The sequence below is a fragment of the Hylobates moloch genome, unplaced genomic scaffold (genome assembly GCF_009828535.3).
Source record: "Hylobates moloch isolate HMO894 unplaced genomic scaffold, HMol_V3 SCAFFOLD_19, whole genome shotgun sequence".
Taxonomy (NCBI): Eukaryota; Metazoa; Chordata; class Mammalia; order Primates; family Hylobatidae; genus Hylobates; species Hylobates moloch.
This window is the reverse complement of record NW_026652294.1, coordinates 79343235-79362646: the sequence shown is the minus strand read 5'-3', so window position 1 is coordinate 79362646 and position 19412 is coordinate 79343235. Positions and strand designations below refer to the sequence as shown.

The following is a 19412-nucleotide window of genomic DNA, read 5'->3' as shown; positions in this document are numbered from 1 at the left end:
CAGAAATAAGTGGGTCCTAGGCTAAGAACCCTGCTTAAATGGGTAGATTTACAAATGGGAGGGGGGAAGAGTGGGATTCACCTGTGAAAATCCATGTAGTGAGGGAGACACATATGAATATTAGAGAGAGAGGCAGAGGATCCTCAATCATCCACTTGTGCAAAATTCCCTGTTGACATCCTAACCTAGGAGGAAAGACATCCTAGGTTTCCAGCACTGACTCTGCAGGTGAAACTGCGGACTCAGTTGTGCTGAGTAACTATGCCTCTGGGCTACATTTACAAAAGTGTATAGCACGCTTGCTTACAAGAATCAGCTTGTTTTAACTTGAAGTATTTAACACTGAGCATCTCACTCATCAGGAATATCTTTCTGCAGTCTTGATCATTTTGCTTTCTAATGATTTTTCTCTCAGCCTCTTATGTCTCTGTTGCTAGGGACACTTACCAGGTGGTGTAAACTGTATTAATGGATTAAAATACTCATTGCTGAGTCCATTCCCATGTGAGAATGGACATCCCACACCTTTGACTCCAGACCTGTCAACGTCACTCACGTTGGTGGATGGAATGCGAATAGAAATGCTGTCAGCTGCACTGAGACGGAAGTTTTGAGAGCTCTCATTGGTTCCACCATTGCTCTTTTTCTACTGCCATGAAAGTTGCCTGTCCCACATAGGGGCTGCTCTGGATCCCAGAATGAAGAAGACTCTTGGAGCAGAGCTGCAGCTGGTTCCCACATGTGAGGGAGAAGTAAAACTATGTTGGTGAAAGCTCCTATGACTTTGGGATTGTTTGTTACCATAGCATAACATAGTGAAAGCTGAGTAATATACCAGGACATTTGGGAAAGTCTTTTGGATGAGTTCAGAAGGTGCTATTGAAGTTTTTTCCATTTTTATCCATCATGAAATTCAGTTTATTTAGGGTTTCTGAATATCTCAAATGAGGAGTATTTGGGTTATTTTTAATAAAACAAATGTAAAGACTATAAATCACTGGAATCAATGTACCACCACAATTGAGAACAAAATATTTTATTTCTCTCACAAAACTATAGTTTACAGTAGTATTTACTAAATAAATTATATAATTTGTTTTACAAGCAATAAACTAGATCACAAATATTTCAAAGACGATGTATGTACACGACATAAGGCCTTTTATAAATAGCTTTGCTTTTCTCATTTCACTAGTAAACAGTGAAAAAATCTTTATAGAAGCTAGTTTTCTATAAAGTATAGGCAGACCTAGTATATTGATCTTTAAATGAAACCCATTTAAACTTTCAATGACATGAACTATAATTTTGCAAAATAATTTATACTTAATTTACCATTTGTGTGGATGGATTTTTAAAAATATATAAGCAGATTACATGTTGCTTATGTATAATCACTGGATGCATGCACAATGAAATAATGCAAAAGTCCATAGGAAAATAGCACTTCCAACTCCAAAAAGGTGATTGGCAATGGTGTAGAAAGCAGCTTAAATATAGTTCATGCAGTTCTTCACAGTTCAGCAAGCAACAGCAAATGATAGAATAGGGTAGTATTTTTCACATCCCATCTGCTTATCAGCCTGAAGTTGACATCTCAAAAATTCTTAAGTCAGGTTGATGATTTCTCTGTGTGTAGTGGGGCTCAGCCAAGTTGCCGTGGGTAATTCTGGTGCGGAGAAACTTCTCTGCCATAACTGTGCTCACATCTCATCCATGTGCTTAGGTGGTCACCATTTTCACTTACTGGGGGAGCAAAAAAGCAGGTGTGAGACTAGATTTTGGCATCAATTTGTAAACTCTCCCCATGAGTGGCAACATAAGTTCGTTATTTCTCCCAATCACTTGTGTCTGGAAAATGGGGTGCATTATGTTTGGGATTCTTCTGCAATGATCAGCATGGCATATGCTTCTTTGGTGGACCCGAAACCTGTTAATTACACCAATGCTTATCAAGATTGAGTCCTGACTACGTCACAGCACTGTGCTCAGGACTTGGAAGGAAGCAACACTGACTAGGACACCCTCCTGCCCTCCAAGTGTGCAGGGAGGAGGGGATGTGCTGTGGTATATTAGACCTGAAGCCAAAAAGAACAACTTGAACATGGCCTTCAACTTGTAAATGATTTTTTCCAAACAATATCACTGTGGCTGGGTGGTAACAATATGTTCAGCAAATGGTAGCTATTTAAAATCAGAGCCAGCCAACTCACCCTGTGACAGCAGCACTATGATATACGTGGGGAAAGGAATATTATATTCAGCCTTTAGAGACTGACACATTGGGTCAAATCATCTGATTTCCTATTATTATTATTTTTTTAGACCGAGTCTCTCTGTTGCCCAGGCTGGAGTGCAGTGGCAAGATCTCGGCTCACGGCAACCTCTGCCTCCCACGTACACGAGAGTCTCCTGCCTCAGCCTCCCGAGTGGCTGGGACTACAGGCGCCCGCCATTACACCTGGCTAATTTTTTGTATTTTTAGTAGAGATGGGGTTTCACCGTGTTAGCCAGGATGGTCTCGAACTCCTGACCTCGTGATCCGCCCATTTTGGCCTCCCAAAGTGCTGGGATTACAGACGTGAGCCACCGCACCCGGCCTGATTTCCTAATTATTTCATCTGTAGAATATTATGCAACATCTTCTTGGAACCTTATTGTTTCATCTGTAAAATGGAGGTATCAAACTCTATAGGGTGGTGGTGAGGGATAAATTTTTCCATGGGGAAAATGAAGTGTTTTACACACACGCAATATACACAAATCATATATTTATAATTGAGTACTGTACCTGGCATGTGCTAGTACCCCCAAAATTGTAGTGAGGAAGATTGGAGCTGGGGGTCACAGAGACTGGTGCAGCTCAGCACCTTTAATTGGAGGCTGAAAAAACTTGAGTAAAAAGTTTGAAATAACTGAAAATTATTAGGAAAGAGAACATGTCACATACAGGGAATTCTGTTTAACAATTAATATTTTATCTGAGCCTACTGGGCACTGTAATTTTTATGAACTTACTGTTTTGTTTTATGCTTTGGCCGCTCTCTCTCATTCACCTAAGCTAGAAACGTTTGCTTGCCTAAATGCACAACATGGCCACGCTGTTACTCAAAAATAATCTTTAGGAAGAGGTGAGTGTAAGGTGCTATAAGCTATAGCAGTGGGCAAGTGGGATGTTGCCCACATTCGCAGGACAGCTGTCTTTAAGGTGGACTGGGGGATTTCATTCAGCCTCAGCCTGATAACTCTGATGTATGGTGCAGGTCTTTACTCACCAAACCAGTGACATGCAAAATAACCCACATAAAATGATGAGGTCCTACTGATTAGATTTAGAAGTCCTGCGTTCTTAAAAAGCAAAGCAAAACAAAAACAAAAAGAGGTGATAGTTTTGCTTTCCTGGTTCTATAGATCACAATGGAGTTCTGTGTCTCACTTCCAGTGGCAGACTCTGAGAAGGACAGTGAGTAACCTGAGTGAGGCCTGAGGAGATCCACCAGTGAAGGGCCCCGGAGCCAGGACCCCAGGGGAATGGCTAAAGGCCTGGGCTTTTTGGTCTAGAAAATAGGAGAGGTAAAGACAGGGCATAATAGTTGTCTTTGAGTCTCTGAAGACTAGCCTCAGGGAAGAAAGGCTTAGGTATTAGTTTAGTCCCAGTATTGCTGAAAGATGTGACACTGTCACCAGCAATAGTGGCACAGATGCTGTGATACTGGGGTCGGGAGGTGAGTGGAATCTCAGAATGTGTGAAGGGCGTAGAGTTGTAAAACTGCACCCCCTCCACTCTTTCTTCATTAAGGATCCTGAAATTGATGTCCTCCCCCAGCACATGTCATGTGTACATGACGCAAGCCCTCCCTAGATACATGGGCCCAGCATGCCATCTGCTGAGACTCAGTGGTTGAGAATGATCCCAGAAGCCAGAGCCAGGACAACTGCATGGAAGCCAGTTTTTTCTCAAGCTGGAAGTGCTTTCTAACCGGAGTAAAAACACCGAGTGGGCTGGGTACAATGGGTCACGTCTATAATCCCAGCACTTTATGGGGCTGAGCCCAGGAGTTCAAGAACAGCCTTGGCCACATAGTGAGACCCTGTCTCTATAAAAATATAAAATAAAATAATTAGCTGGGTGTGGTGGCATGTGCCTGTGGTCCCAGCTACTCAGGAAGCTAAGGTGGGAGGATTGCTTAAGCCCAGGAGTTTGAGGCTGTAGTGAGCTATGATCACACCACTGCATTCCAGTGTGGGTGATGGACAGAGACCCTGTCTCTAAAGAAAAAAAAAAAGAAAGAAATGAGTGGTCACTAAAGGAGGAGCAGTTGCTGTCACGTAGGGATCAGCCCCAGGAGAGCTGAGGCAGAAACTGTTTATCCTGACCCAGCACCCAGAAGGCACTTGTGGTGGTCAGTAGAGAGGACTTGGGCACTTGTGGGTAGCTTGGGCCAGATGACTATGAAGTTCTGTTTCAACCACAAGATCCTATTAAAAATTGTCTGTAAAGGCCGGGCGTGGTAGCTCACGCCTGTAATCCCAGCACTTTGGGAGGCCGAGGCAGGCGGATCACCTGAGGTCAGGAGTTCGAGACCAGCCTGACCAACATGGAGAAACCCTGTCTCTACTAAAAATACAAAATTAGCCGGGTGTGCTGGCGCATGCCTATAATCCCAGCTACTTGGGAGGAGTATTGCTTGAACCTGGGAGGCGGAGGTTGTGGTGAGCTGAGATCGCACCATTGAACTCCAGCCTGGGCAACAAGAGCAAAACTCCATATCAAAAATAAAATAAAATAAAATAAATAAAATAATTGTCTGTAAATTTATGCCACTGAATAACTCAGAATACTGTAAACAGTTGGTGACTTATGCAACGGGAACGATCTGAAAAGAATTTAACACCTTGATGTCTCTCATAAAATTGGTTAAATTTATAGTTTAATAAAAAAACACACAGGGTCTTATAATAATAAAAGATACTCTCCTCAGTATTAAAAATAAAGAATGATTTCCAGCTGTGGTCATAAAATGTCCTTTGCATTCACACAGTAAGTTTAGTTTAGTGTTTTTTTAAACTAAGGATGTCACAGAAGTTTCTATAAGCTCCTATAAACACTCACTCTCACCCTCAGGGCTCAAGAATGTCAAAATTGGGTGAGCACCGCCAACTCTCCACCCATGTTGTAATGTAATTCTTGGATGACATGATCTGGATACATGAACGTGTCTGTTTTGCATTAATTTACAACCGTATTAAAATGAGATGGAGAGGTATCTGGGATCTGGAAGCACAGTGTCTTCTTGCTTGTAAACATGGCCACAGTGAGAAGTATGCAGAAACCATTTTATTTTTCCTTCCTTCAAATTCATAACTCAGGAGTCCTATATTAGCCATCACTGCAGAGACACAAACATCAGTTCTCTACCCTAGAGGGAAACTCATAGCTTGAGCTCATTCTTCAAAGTGTGGTACATGCCGAAGTCCCTTCTGCTCCCCAGCACGCAGATGGACTCTTCAGGGCATTATTGCCCAAAAGATTAGCAGCTTCTCCTCAAGGTCAACCAAGATTCAGACCCATCCTGACCGAATGGCTGTAGAGACTGAAATAAGGTTTGACCGCTCAGGGATCATGGAGACCTCCCGGGACTAGTCAGTGTTGTTCATCTTGGCCAACCTAACTGTGGTGAAGTTCCTCCTCTCTCAACACTGGTGCTTTGGCAGAGGAGCTCCGAGACTACAGACCCTGGAGTGACATTTCAGCTCTGTCCCCAGCTGAACCTCGGTACACACACACACACACACACACACACACACACACACACACACACGTGCCCACAAAGGTGCAGCATTTTTGCCTATGCACTGAGATACTCTGAGAATTCATGAACTATTTAAAATTCTGATACCTGACAGTAAAAAGTGTCGTGATAGTTGACATAAAAAGTAAAAGTAGAGTATTTCAGCCTAAATCCCAGTGTTATTCATCCCACACATATGTTGGGGTGTAAGAGAGAGAAAGGTGTATTTTTATTTCTACCTAAAATAAAATGCTTGATTCTATGATTGAAACTACACAATAGTATACACACAAGGGGTCAGAGGTTACAAAGTTTTTCAATATTAAAATTAAATAATTTTAAACATTTATTTTAAAAGGTTATTTAAAATTAAATAACTAAACACTAATACAGAGCAATAAGGGAAAACAGCCAATCAAAAGCAATCTGCCCACTAATTAACCCAGAAGCCCCTTCTAGGGGGCAGACTGTGAAGTTGCATCCCCTGGAGGGGACCCCAGGCAGGAAACACTCCCAGGAGGGCGTCCCGACTCGGATGGCCTCGGCTTACTTTTCAGAGCCCCAGGAAGGGGGTGAGAAGGTGAGGAGCTTCTTTTCCAAGAAACTTTTCCTAGACCCATTCCCTCCACTCCTGCTTGCCTTTCTCAAGCCTTCCCTTGACACCCTTGTCCCCGTCAACCGACCGCCTTACAAACATACTGAGAATTGCTGAACATCTGGGATGTGGTGTGAGGGAGCTTTAGGGCAGTGCTGAGAGAGGCGGAACTTCACCACACTTAGGTTGGCCAAGACGAACGGCACTGACAAGTCCCGTGAGGTCTCCATGATCCCTGAGCGGTCAACCCTTGGGCTGATATCCCTTTTTTTTTTTTTAACTATAATTACCTCAGGTTTCAGTCCTGAGGCCTTATTAAAGCAAGAGCTTTCTCTGGTGTCCAGGAAATCCTCACTTTGGTTTCAGGTTGAAATTCTTTGTCCCGCCGAGTATCTTTGACGAAAGCATCAGCTTTTCTCTCGGCCATCGTAGGCTTACTCCCGTGTTTCATTTTCCTACACACAGCTCCTGTTTCTGTCATCAATTCTGAATTCTCTTTTTTTCCACGTCTGCTCTGTTTCCCTTCTATTTCTATTGTCCTGATTCTTTTGGCTGATGTTCCTTCGGTTGCTATGAGATCACATCAACTCATCCCGCCTCCCTCTGCCCACGTTAGTCAAAACTCACAGCATCACCACAAATCCATACTAAGGCTCAGGATACCTCACCCCAACATCATCTCCTTGGCTCTGGTGTCCCCTTCATCTCTGGGTTCACCTGATTTATTTCCCAAAGATCCCTGAATTTTATTTTATTATTATTTTTTGAGACAGAGCTTCCCTTTGTCACCCAGGCTGGAAAGCAACAGCACGATCTCGGCTCACTGCAGCCTCTGCCTCCTGCGTTCAAGTGATTCTCGTGCCTTAGCCTCCTAAGTAGCTGGGATTACAGGTGTGCACCTCCATGCCCAGCTAATTTTTGCATTTTTAGTAGAGATGGGGTTTCACCATGTTGCCCAGGCTGATCTTGAACTCCTGGCCTTAAGTGACGGGCCCCTCTCGGCCTCCTAAAGTGCTGGGATTACAGGCATGAGCCACCATGCCTGGTTCAGATCCCTGAATTTTAAATACAAGGTATCACCTTTGGGTTCTGGGAAGTCCAGAGTCTCTCTCTCTCTCTTTTTAAATAAAGCTCTATGTTTTATTATATTCATATCTATCCTGTATTGGGAGTTACTTCACAAGGCACAATCATTTGGGGATGTAGTGCAGTGGGGGATTTCTCGTTGGATTCCAGTAATAGCAGGGACCCAAAAGCTCACCATTTCGTTAGGCATGGAAACAAATACACGTGCTAGTGCTGCAGAATCAGGACATAGCAGTGTGAACAGAAGAAAATCACACTGCTATGGAACTGCATTGCTGAAAGGAAACTTAGGCACGCTCAGGTCCAAATTTCCTACCTTTGTACTTAAAAAATATTTGGACTCAGCATTAGAGGTGAAGTTACTCTCTTCCAAGGACCAGGGACTACAAGGCTTCAACCGAGAAGCCTTGAGGCAGAAGGCAGGACTTTCGCCATCCTTGAAGGACATGTACAATTGGATGAAGACAGCTGTTTTGTTCCCGATCTGGTAGACTGTTGGTTGAATTCTGGGGTGTTGGCAGCACATGGAGTGCCAGGCCTCCTGCCGGCCTCCAGATGCCTCATTGAGGCATCCCACACCAAGCAGCAGGTAGATAAGCCATAAGGTGACAGGAGACCCAAGAAGCAGCTGACACTCGTCTGTGCCATCTCCTGGGATGGATTTAAGATTTGGCCGCTCACTTCAAAACTGTTAGCGTGGTAACATTCTAACACAGTTCGCTGCCTGATTAATTCGTTTTCTAAGGACCCAAGAGAAGCCCGAGAGCATCAGTGACTTTTCAGGACTAGAGTGACTCCTGCTAATTGTAAATATGGGTGGTTACCTCATGATATGGTTTGGCTCTGTGTCCCTACCCAAATCTCATGTCAAATTGTAATCCCCATGTGTTGGGGGACTGCTCTGGTGGGAGGCGATTGATTCATGGGGGCAGACTTCCCCCTTGCTGTTGTCAGAGTTCTCACGAGATCTGGTTGTTTGATAAATGTCTGGTGATTGCCACTTCTGTCTCTCTACTGCCACTATGTAAGATGTGCCTGGCTTCCCCTTCACCTTCTGCCATGATTGTAAGATTCCTGAGGCCTCCCCAGCCATGTGGAACTATAAGTTAATTAAACTGCTTTCCTTTATTAATTACCCAGTCTTGGGTAGTTCTTTATAGCAGTATGAAAATGGACTGATACATCTTATCATCTAACACATCACATAGATTTGTTGCTGCAACACAATCCACTCTGACCCCTGCTTCGACCACATTTGGAAAATGTGGGGGGAGGAATATGGTACTGGTTTCATTTGAAAAGGAGCACTGCCTGAGGACAACACCACTGGCTTTTCTCTCACCCACAGGAAGGAATGCACCAGAGGCCCTCTGCCAAGACCCAGAGGGTGGAAATTAGAAGCTGCACACCCAGGCGGGGTGCGGTGGCTCCCACCTGTAATCCTGGCACTTTGGGAGGCCGAGGCGGGTGGATCACCTGAGGTCAGGAGTTCGAGACCAGCCTGGCCCACATGGTGAAATCCTGTTGTTACAAAATAAATAAATAAATAAAAATTAGCCAGGTGTGGTGGCGTGCGCCTGTAATTTCCAGCTACTCAGGAGACTGAGGCATGAGAATTACTTTAACCTGGGAGGTGGAGGTTGCAGTGAGCCGGGATTGCGCCACTGCACTCCAGCCTGGGTGACAGAGGAAGATTCCATCTAAAAAAAAAAATTGTGCCCCCATCAAGCCTTTTCCATCTCAGCACTTTCCTCGGTGGCGTTTTTCTTTACAAAAACACCCAAGTAGCTGTTATGGGCTAAACTGTGTTCCCCTAAAATTTCTATGTTAAAAGTCCTAACTGTTATCACCACAGAATGTGACCTTATTTGGAGGCAGGGTCTTTATAGAGGTGATCAGATTAAAACGAGGCCACAGGTTGGGCCTAATTCAATATGGCTGATGTCCTTATGCAAAGGGGAATTTTGGATACAGACACGCACAGGGGGAAGATGTGATGTGAAGACACAGGGACATGAAGGCCACCTACAAACCAGCAAGAGAGGCTAGAACAGATCCTTGCCCCACAGCCCTCGGAAGGAATCCACCTGCCAACACCTTGATCTTGAACTTCTGGCCTCCAGAATGACAAGAAAAGAAATTTCTGTTGAAGACACCAAATCTGGGGTACTTTGTTACAGCAGCCCCAGAAAACTAATAAAATAGCCACCACTGGGATTTAGGAAGTCTTTAAAAAAAAACCCACATATTTTTATTTTATTATATTTAATTCTATTCTCTACTGAAGTTACTTCAAAAGCCACAATCACCTGGGAGCTCCACGGCTGTAGGCGAGGACGTGTGGAAGACTGAAGGTGAAGAATGGATTTTCTCCACCCCAGATTTGTTGAAACTTTGTTAAAATTGCTGCCTAAACAGTAGAAAGAAGCCCTTTCTGTGTTGAATCCCCAATTTGCCAAGGGAGCCTTTCAAAAAGCCTCCAGCGGAATCGGCCTTGATGGATGAGGGGGCACACTTGGACCTGGGGGAAGGTAGCACCTTCATTTTTGCGCCACATTGTAATTGTAGCCTCCAGTCCAACTGGAAAGGTGGCGGAGCTGGACCTGTCACAGTGATCTGCCTTTGATGTCTGAAGGACATACCCCCCTCTGCTGACCTTGCACGTACAACACTGAAAGGCTACAATACAGTACATGGAGTGGGAACTCCATTGAGACACACACTTGCTCTTCGTTACGGTTCAGCTCTAGGGGCTCCATCACTCCTTCCCCGCCTTGATTATCAGTAGGTGGCAGTAGAGGGCTTGCTGAAAGCAGGAACTCAATGGCAAGCCCAGTTCATAAACTTGAGGGTGCAGGAGCTTCCTAGGCTTTGCTTCTACGTTAGAGGCAAGTGTAATGGGACAGCTATCTTGCCAGGGAAGTCACATGGTTCCCCCTTACATTAGCATACAAGAATTCCAGGATGCTCAGAGCTGAAGGACCCTGTCAACAAGCTCAGGGGATCTCAGCTCTGGATGTGTGTAGAGCTTTACAAAATACCAATGCCTCGGTCCACCCCCAGGGATTTTACTTCAAACACAAATTATGTCCCCAACAGGTGACTGACTGTTCATATAGTCATTTACCTGATACCTCTTTGTGAGGAATACAAACTAATTTCGAAACGTCTACCTAACCTCACAGTGACTTAACCAGGGAGAAGGGAAGTGAACGGGAAAACGAGGCTAAGTGTGGTAAAGAGCAGTTAACTCACAGGCCCTTCGTTAAGGTAGAGGGGTGGGCTGAACTGTGTCCCCCCAATATTCTTATCCACTTGGAGCCTCAGACTGTAACCTTATTTGGAAATAGGGTCTTTGCAGATGTAATTAGTTAACAGGAGGTCATATTGGATTAGGGTAAACCCTAAATCAAATGACTGACATCCTTATAAGAAGAGAGGCCACACAGAGGCACAGAATGTCACAGGGAAGAAGGCCATGTGAACACGGCAGCAGAGACCAGAGTGACGCAGATCAAAGGACCAAGGGACAGGTGGAGCCACCAGAGGCTGAAAGAGGGGGGGGAAGGATCCTTCCCTGAAGCCTTCAATCCGTTTCTGTCTGTGCTCATTTGGGACAGCAGGCCTTGGAAACCAGCATAGGCAGAAGCAGACCACGGGAAGCCAGGCCCTCAGCTGCCTACTCCTGCTCGTGCCATCTATCACACTTGGGGGGCTTTATTTTTTTATAAACCGAACAGTCCTTAAGCATTTTCCCACTGCCCCTCAGAGCCCAGGATGGGAAATGGCATGAATGAGGACAGTCCTGTTTACTATGTCCATGGGTGTGATCTAAACTTGTTTTCCTAAAAGTTCGTTTGTTCTAATCTGGTTCTTTCTAAGTCTGCTGTTTGTTTCCTGCAGGCTCAGGGCCTCGCAGACCCCAAGTTCACACCACTAGAGGCTGTTCTTCCTCAAACACTATTCCCAAGGGTTGGAAAGTCTCCGGAGAATCGCAAACACTGGCTTTCTCTAACAAGGAAGACAAAAATAGAAACCACAAAGAGAAGCAATAGGAAGAGTCTAGAGGGATAAGGGAAGGGAAGAGAGGCCAGTCTTAGGAGGCAAAGAATGAAAAATGAGGGGCGACCTGCGCCTGGATGTATAATAATTAAAGACTCAGGCAAACTGGAGCAGAACTAGCTTTTAAGAAAGTGGAAATCGGCTGGTTGCAGTGGCTCATGCCTATAATCCCAATTTGGGAGGCCGAGGTGGGTGGATCACTTGAGGTCGAATTCGAGGCCAGCCTGGCCAACATGGGGAAATCTCATCTCTATTCAGCCGGGCATGGTGGTGTGAGTCTATAGTCCCAGCTACTTAGGAGGCTGAGGCAGGAGAGTCACTGGAATCTGGAAGGCGGAGGTTGCAGTGAGCCAAGATTGCACCACTGCACTTCCGCCTGGGCAGCAGAGATATCCTGTCTGAAAAAAAAAAAGACAAAAGAAAAAAAGAAAATAGAAATCAAGCTAGCCTGCAAGCCAAGATTCACTGTAAAGCTAGGACCTAAGAGGAAAAAAAAAAAAAAAAAAAAGCTACCGCAGCCCTGCAAACTGTCATTCAGTTGCTAACTCTGAGCCTAATTTAACTGGAAAGCCAGTATGCCTTTATAACTCCAACTGGAATTCCCTATGCTAATCCTTAAACAGCAGTTTAATGCTGTTTGTTTTTTAAAAAAATCCTATGGGTGACCTCCTAATCTAGACTGACAGGTTGCCTCATTAATTTGAAGCTCGCGTCACTTTTATTTCAAGAATGGGAATAACTTGTAGATGCTGTGACACTTGGGCAATGGGAGGTCCGTTTTCTCAGCTCCTCCACATGTCTTAGAAATATTATTTGTCAATAACTTAGGGGCCAAGCATTTCTGGAAATAAACAAAGGCCCTAATTTATCCTTTCCAAAATCTCTTCACTTCTCAACAATGTGATCACATGGCAGAAGGAAAGGGGCTTCTGGTCAAACGCCTTCTACACCAAACGCAGTGTTTGTCTTTTCTCCTTCCTACTCTGCTCTCACTAAAATCTACCAAAAACCCGAGCAGCATCTTTGGTTGGTAGGGGATCGAGTTCTCTCCTGAGAAGGAATAAGAAATGCCACTGTTTCACATAAACACCCCTTGCAGCAGCCGATACTGGCCCCAACAAGGAATGATTAAAGAGACCCAATATAAGTCATTAACCTCAACGCCGAGGGATTCAAACCCAGAAATGCACTTTCTTTTGCCAAAAAAGTTCCACTGAATTTTCTAAGACCCCTGTGACCTAATTTAAAGTGTTTTTCTTCTCTTTCTCACGCTTTTTCCATACATAATAGTATGATAAGCTGTTAATTCAATCATTTTCACTTCTCTGCCACCCTTCTTCCCATGATCAAAGAGTATTATTAACTACCCTGAAAACATATTAAATAATCAAGCCGTCCAACAGCTGCCCATTGGAGCGCTAATCTCCAATAGTGGCGTGGCTAAAAAACAGCTTAACTGTTTCTTCTCCTTCGCTCACAGCTATTTTTGTATTTCAAACAGTCATTTTGCAGAGAAGCAAAACTGGATGAAAGTACATGTTATTGAGAGGACGTTAATATGGAAAGCGTAAGGGCATAACCTTGGGTCTGAATAGTAGAAGCAAGGAAGTCACTGTTTTGTGGCAGCCATCTTTCAAACTTCTAGATTATTAAAAAAGCAATCCAATTATCTCCCACTTACCCAGCCACTCCCAGCTAGCCATAAAAGGATATTCTCTCCCAATACACTTTTCAGCAGAAATGGCTTTTTGTTGGTTGTTCCTCTTTCCATGAAAACCAAATTGCATTCTACATGAGGCAAAGAAGCCGCCTTAGAAACGGAAATAACAGCCACTGCAACAGCATCCGGTGCCTTAGAATATCTGGGACTATTTACAAAGTAGAATCTTGCTCTATTATGAAGACTGCATGATTGCCCATTTTAAATCAATACAGCCTGCTCATCTCTGTGTATTCTTTTAAATACCCTAATCTGTGTCATCAACTCAAAATTCAATGAAAAACACATCTTTGGTCACTGGATAAAATGATCTTAGAAAACACTTCCCTTGATTTGAATATTTGAAAATGAGTCAAATAGCTTGGAACTCTACAGTGTGAAGGTGAATGGCCTTTAAAAAGCCATGCAGAATAACTAGGTACATAAAATCTGAACAAAGTGTCTCACTAAGGATGATGGAACAATTAGATGCCTTCTCAACTCACCGATCCTTTTTAATTTCATGTTGAGTTACAGGAAAAAGCAGGAGAGCTAGCCTAATGCAAACACACATAATGTGTGGATGGATCCTTAAAAGGATATTTCATATGTTATCTGGTGGGCATACATCATTTGGGTTTAAACTTATGTATTTTTACACAAAGGTAAATGGTAATATACATTACCGTATAAATAAAAGCACTAGGGGATTAGGCTACAACTACTAATAGAGAAATGCTGTCTTAAAGGAGAAGAAGCATTACAAGAGAAACCTGACCACGTTTTGGTGACAACACTGAACAGGAGGTCACCAGAGAAGCTTCCAACTGCCCTTCAGATAAAGATGGCTGTCATTCAGAGCATTCAAATTACGTCAAAAGGAAAAAAGAGACAAGGCAAAGGCAAGATTGGTTTTCCATTCTTGTGCTTTTCTTTTCCATTTTCTTTCTTTCTTTTTTTTTTTTTTGAGACGGAGTTTTGCTCTTGTTGCCCAGGCTGGAGTGCAATGGCGTAATCTTGGATCACCGCAACCTCTGCCTCCGGGGTTCAAGCCATTCTCCTGCCTCAGCCTCCTGAGTAGCTGGGATTACAGGCATGCACTACCACGCCTAGCTAATTTTGTAGTTTTAGTAGAGATAGGGTTTCTCCATGTTGGTCAGGCTGGTCTCGAACTCCCGACCTCAGGTGATCTGCCTGCCTTGGCCTCCCACAGTGCTGGGATTACAGGCATGAGCCACTGTGCCCAGCCTCCATTTGCTTTTTTATAATGCAGATGCAAATGAAAATACTGAAGGGAGGGCAATGAGCTGTACCCTTTCTGATCTGGAAGAGCATGCAAAACAAAAAATAACATTTTCCAGCGTGAAAACACATTCTGGAATTACAAGTTAATGGTGCAGGACTTTCTAGATGTATTGCCATAAAATTTAAGTTTAAAGAATGTGAAAGTTTATGTTACAGGAGGTGATTAAACAGCAAAATTTGGAGAAACAACGGTAGATACTTTGGAAACCTTTCTTTTTCTTTCTCTCTCTCTTTCTCTCTCTCTTTCTTCCTCCTCTCCCCTCCCCTCCCCTCCCTTCCCTTCCCTTCCCTTCTTCCCTTCCTTCCTTCCTCCCTTTCCTTCTTTTCTTTCTTTCAATTTTTTTAGAGACAGTGTCTCACTCCATTGCCTAGGCTGGGGTGCAGTGACGAGATCATGGCTCACTGCAACCTCAGACTCCTGGACCCGAGGGATCCTCCAGCCTCAGCCTCACAAGTAGCTGGGACTACAAGCATGCACCACCAAGCATGGCTAATTTTTTTTTTTTTTTTAATTTTTGTAGAGATGAGGTACCACTGTGTTGCCTGGGCTGGTCTCGAACTCCTGGCCTCAAGCAATCTTCCCGCCTTGGAAAATCTTATTTCTATAGCTCTTTGTAATTTAGAATGAACCTGATTTAATAATTCATTTTATAGATGAGAAAACTGAGATCACTGAATTCAAGGGCAATGATTAATGAGAGGCAGAGACCAGCATAGACTCCAGGTGCCTATTTCTCTCTAATTAATTTATGCCTCATTTGGTTTTGCAACAGGTGAAGAGACTAAGTTAAAATATGATAAAAACTCTGTAGGGATCATTTCTGGGGGTCCATGAGGTCAAACTATTTTCCTAATAATACAAAGATGTTATTTGCCTTTTTATTCTCATTCCCTTTCATGGATGTACAATGGAGCTTTCTAGAAATGAAATGATGTGTTATATATATCAAGAAGACAGATACAGAAATAGATGTGAGAATCTTTTTTCTTCCAGTAAGCCAGATATTAGGGATTTGCAGAAATATAAAAGAATGCCACCCTTCTCACAAAATTTATTTTTGTTTTGGAAAATATAATAATATTCATAAAAACATTATTTAACATATAACAGATTACTATTTTAAATTAATGAATACTTAAACAATTTTGGCTAGGTGCAGTGGCTCACTCCTGTAATCCCAGCACTTTGGGAGGCCGAGATGGGCAGACTGCTTGAGTCCAGGAGTTTGAGACCAGCCTGGGCAACATGGTGAAACCCCGTCACCACAAAAAAAAGCACAAAAATTAGCCAGGTGTGGTGGCATGCACCTGTGGTCCTAGCTACTCAGAAGGCTGTGAGGCACAAGAATCATTTGAACCTGGGAAACAGACATTGCAGTGAGCCGAGATCACACCACTGCACTCCAGCCCGAGCAACAGAGCAAGACCTTGTCTCAAAAAACAAAAACATTCTGTTTTAGTTTTGAAAACACAAAATACTGATACCTAGATACCAAAACACTCTTCAGAATTCTCAATAATTTTTAAGAGTTTAAAGGGGACCTGAGATCAAAAGGTCTGAGAACTGCTATACTAGAACATTAAAAAATAATCAGGAGGCCGGGCACAGTGGCTCATGCCTATAATCCCAGCACTTTGGGAGGCCGAGGCGGGCGGATCACCTGAGGTCAGGAGTTCAAAATCAGCCTGACCAACAGGGCGAAAACCCGTCTCTACTAAAAATACGAAAAATTAGCTGGGCGTGGTGGCAGGTCCCTATAATCCCAGCTACTTGGGAGGCTGAGGCAGGAGAATTGCTTGAACCTGGGAGGTGGAGGTTGCAGTGAGTTGAGATCGTGCCACTGCACTCCAGCCTGGGCGACAAGAGTGAAATTCCATCTCAAAAAAAAAAAAAAAAAATTCAGGAAAAAACAGTGAAAGAATTTTACAAAAAATATTCTCAACAAAACCCCCTCATTCCTTCCTTTCTGCATCCTTCCCTCACTCTTGTAAGACACATGATTCCAATGAGATGGAGGTGAGACTTATATTCATGGTCAATAACAACAACAGGGTGCTCCTGGGTTCAAGTTTAGGCAGGACCACACATGGAGCTGAATTTGAGTTTTGGCTCACTCAGGAATATTGCACCTCCGCGACTGGTGAAAATCTAGTTTTTGTAAAGACACACGAAAGTGGCATGAATCCTTAGCTCATGAAGATGAGATTTTACTTAGCTTCTTTCTGAAAGGCTTTCCTGATTTCTGGTTCCAGATGAATCCAACATGGGACCAAAAATGTATTTTTTTCTCTATTTAATTCTCCATTTTCTTGGTTGGGGGTGGACCAACTTTTCTGTAAGGATTTTGTGATCTGCTACAACTTTATTTTTTTTTAAAGCAGGGGCAATGGTAGGGAGGAACATTGCTGATTGCAAAATATTTGTTTATGCAAAAACTAGGATATTGAGAGAAAAACTCTTTTTACAATGGTTGGTGGGGGACCTGCTGTTGTACGTAGGGGGCGGTCAAGAAAAGCCTATCTGAAAATGAGGTACTTGCGCTGAGACCTGAAGGAAGTGAGGGAGCATGGGAGAGGGGGAAAAGAATACACAGACAGGAACGGCAAACACAAAAGTCCCGAGGCAGAGATGTGCTTGGTCTGTGGGAGGAACACCAAGGAGGCCAGTGTGGCTAGAATAGCATCAGCAAGGAAGAGGGAGACCCAGGGAGGGGGCAGGTCGGAGACGCAGGGGAGACCAGACCATGCAGGGCCTGGAGGACTTTTTTTTTTTTTTTTGGAGACGGAGTCTGGCTCTGTCACCCAGGCTGGAGTGCAGTGGCGTGATCTTGGCTCACGGCAAGCTCCGCCTCCCGGGTTCACGCCATTCTCCTGCCCCAGCCTTCCGAGTAGCTGGGACTACAGGCACCCGCCACCATGCCCGGCTAATTTTTCTCTGTATTTTTAGCAGAGATGGGGTTTCACTGTGTTAGCCAGGATGGTCTCGAACTCCTGACCTCGTGATGCTCCTGCCTTGGCCTCCCAAAGTGCTGGGATTACAGGCGTGAGCCACCGCGCCCGGCCAGGACTTTGGATACTACTCCAGAATTGCTGGGAGTAGCATCTTGGGTGACTGATCCCCTGCAGAGAACTTGTGAGGAATTACAGTGCTAGGTCAGGGATATGGAAAAGCATAAAACGCAGGCTCAAGGAGGCCCAGAGAGCCTTGTGCACCAGGAGCGACACAGAGTATTGGATCAGGTTTAGCAAAACTTAAAAAAAACCCAGAAAATTCCAAAAGAACACTTCCCCTGTTTTATGTAATTTTGTGCAGGTAGGCCAGGTGCAGTGGCTCATGCCTGTAATCCCAGCACTTTGGGAGGCCAAGGTGGGCAGATCACCTAAGGTCGGGAGTTTGAGACCAGCCTGACCAACATGGAAACCCTGTCTCTACTAAACATACAAAATTAGCCAGGTGTGGTGGCACATGCCTGTAATCCCAGCTGCTAGGGAGGCTGAGGCAGCAGAATCGCTTGAACCTGGGAGTCGACGGTTGCGGTGGGCCGAGATCGCACCATTGCACTCCAGCCTGGGCAACAAGAGGAAAACTCTGCCTCAAAAAAAAAAAAAAATTTTTTTTCTTTGTGCAGGTGTACAGAGACATATAGCATACCTGCGAGACGCATTTGGCACGGAAAATACTCTTTTACAGTGTAGCCCATCAGGGTATCTTTCCAGGCATTATCCAACAGTTCGATTAAGTTCATACAGGTAATTTGACAGGCACTAAAGGGTCACTCATGATCCTCAAAGCAGCCTTGTAAGGTAGGCAGGGTGGGCATTATTTCCCTCCGTAGGCAGTCAGAAAAGTTCCTGCCCAAATCACACAGCTGGTTGGTGACAACTGAGGAGAGAATCAGCCAAGATTCTCCAGCACTGAATTTGGGTTCTTCCCATGACCCAGTTCTGTGCCTCTTGGCCTACTAACTTACCAAGGAAGCAACGCCAACACGCAGAATATTCAAACATCAGGGAGCACGGCTGAGTCAAAGGGAAACATTACCTCGTTGGGAATAACACTACGGAGCCCTACTTTGCCTCAACATTAGAGGATTCGTTCTCTTGTTATACATGGTGATTTCGTATTGACCTAGATGTTCTCTTGTGTAATAAACTGTAGGAAAACATTGCTTGTGAAAAGAAGCACCATTTGCAGAAGTGAAAGGGCGCCATCCTTTAAAACCCAAGCATGCCTGGTTTTATTGAACTTGTTCTTGTGTAAGCCATGGCCTGGATCCATTCACAAACCAGAAGTGGAGGAGAGGAAACTAAAAAATTACTTACTAAATAGACGTCAAGCACAGAAGCATTGTCATCCTGCACTTCCAGAGTGTTGGGCTCAGCCATCAAGTAGATGGTCCCCTCTTCCAAGGTAAATGTTGAACTGGAAGGTAACCCTTTGCTGGAAAAATAAAGATGAATGATGAGCATGAGGCCCCTGGAACAAAATCTAAAGACACCTCCAAAGTCCTACAGAGGGTGAGGTGGGCAGCTTTTGGGGATAAACAATTTTGAGAATTTGAAGGAAATATGGTTATGCCTGGAGACATGGTCACTTGAGTTTAAGGAATTCGGTTTTAGCCCAGGCGCGGTGGCTCATGCCTGTAATCCCAGGACTTTGGGAGGCTGAGGCAGGTGGATCACGAGGTCAAGAGATCAAGACCATCCTGGCCAACATGGTGAAACCTTGTCTCTACTAAAAATACAAAAATTAGCTGGGTGTGGTGGTGGGCACCTGTAGTCCCAGCTACTCAGGAGGCTGAGGCAGAAGAATCGCTGGAACTCAGGAGGCGGAGGTTGCAGTGAGCTCAGATCGCACCACTGCACTCTAGCC

General features: G+C 44.2%; 1 protein-coding gene across 3 annotated transcripts in view; it reads right to left on the bottom strand.

Annotated features, from left to right (window-relative positions):
• Positions 1–1020: 1020 nt before the first annotated feature.
• PIP5K1B (phosphatidylinositol-4-phosphate 5-kinase type 1 beta) overlaps positions 1021–19412 on the bottom strand; it is a 310679-nt gene continuing 292287 nt past the window's right edge. For 2 of the 3 annotated variants that reach the window (XM_032139974.1, XM_032139975.2), the window contains 2 exons: positions 18863–18980; positions 1021–1746 (listed from right to left, as the gene is read on the bottom strand). In XM_032139974.1, coding sequence (XP_031995865.1) covers positions 1744–1746; positions 18863–18980 — 121 coding nt within the window. In that variant the 3' untranslated portion in view covers positions 1021–1743. The remainder of the gene's footprint in view (positions 1747–18862; positions 18981–19412) is intronic. The other variant, XM_032139976.2, reaches the window with a different exon arrangement.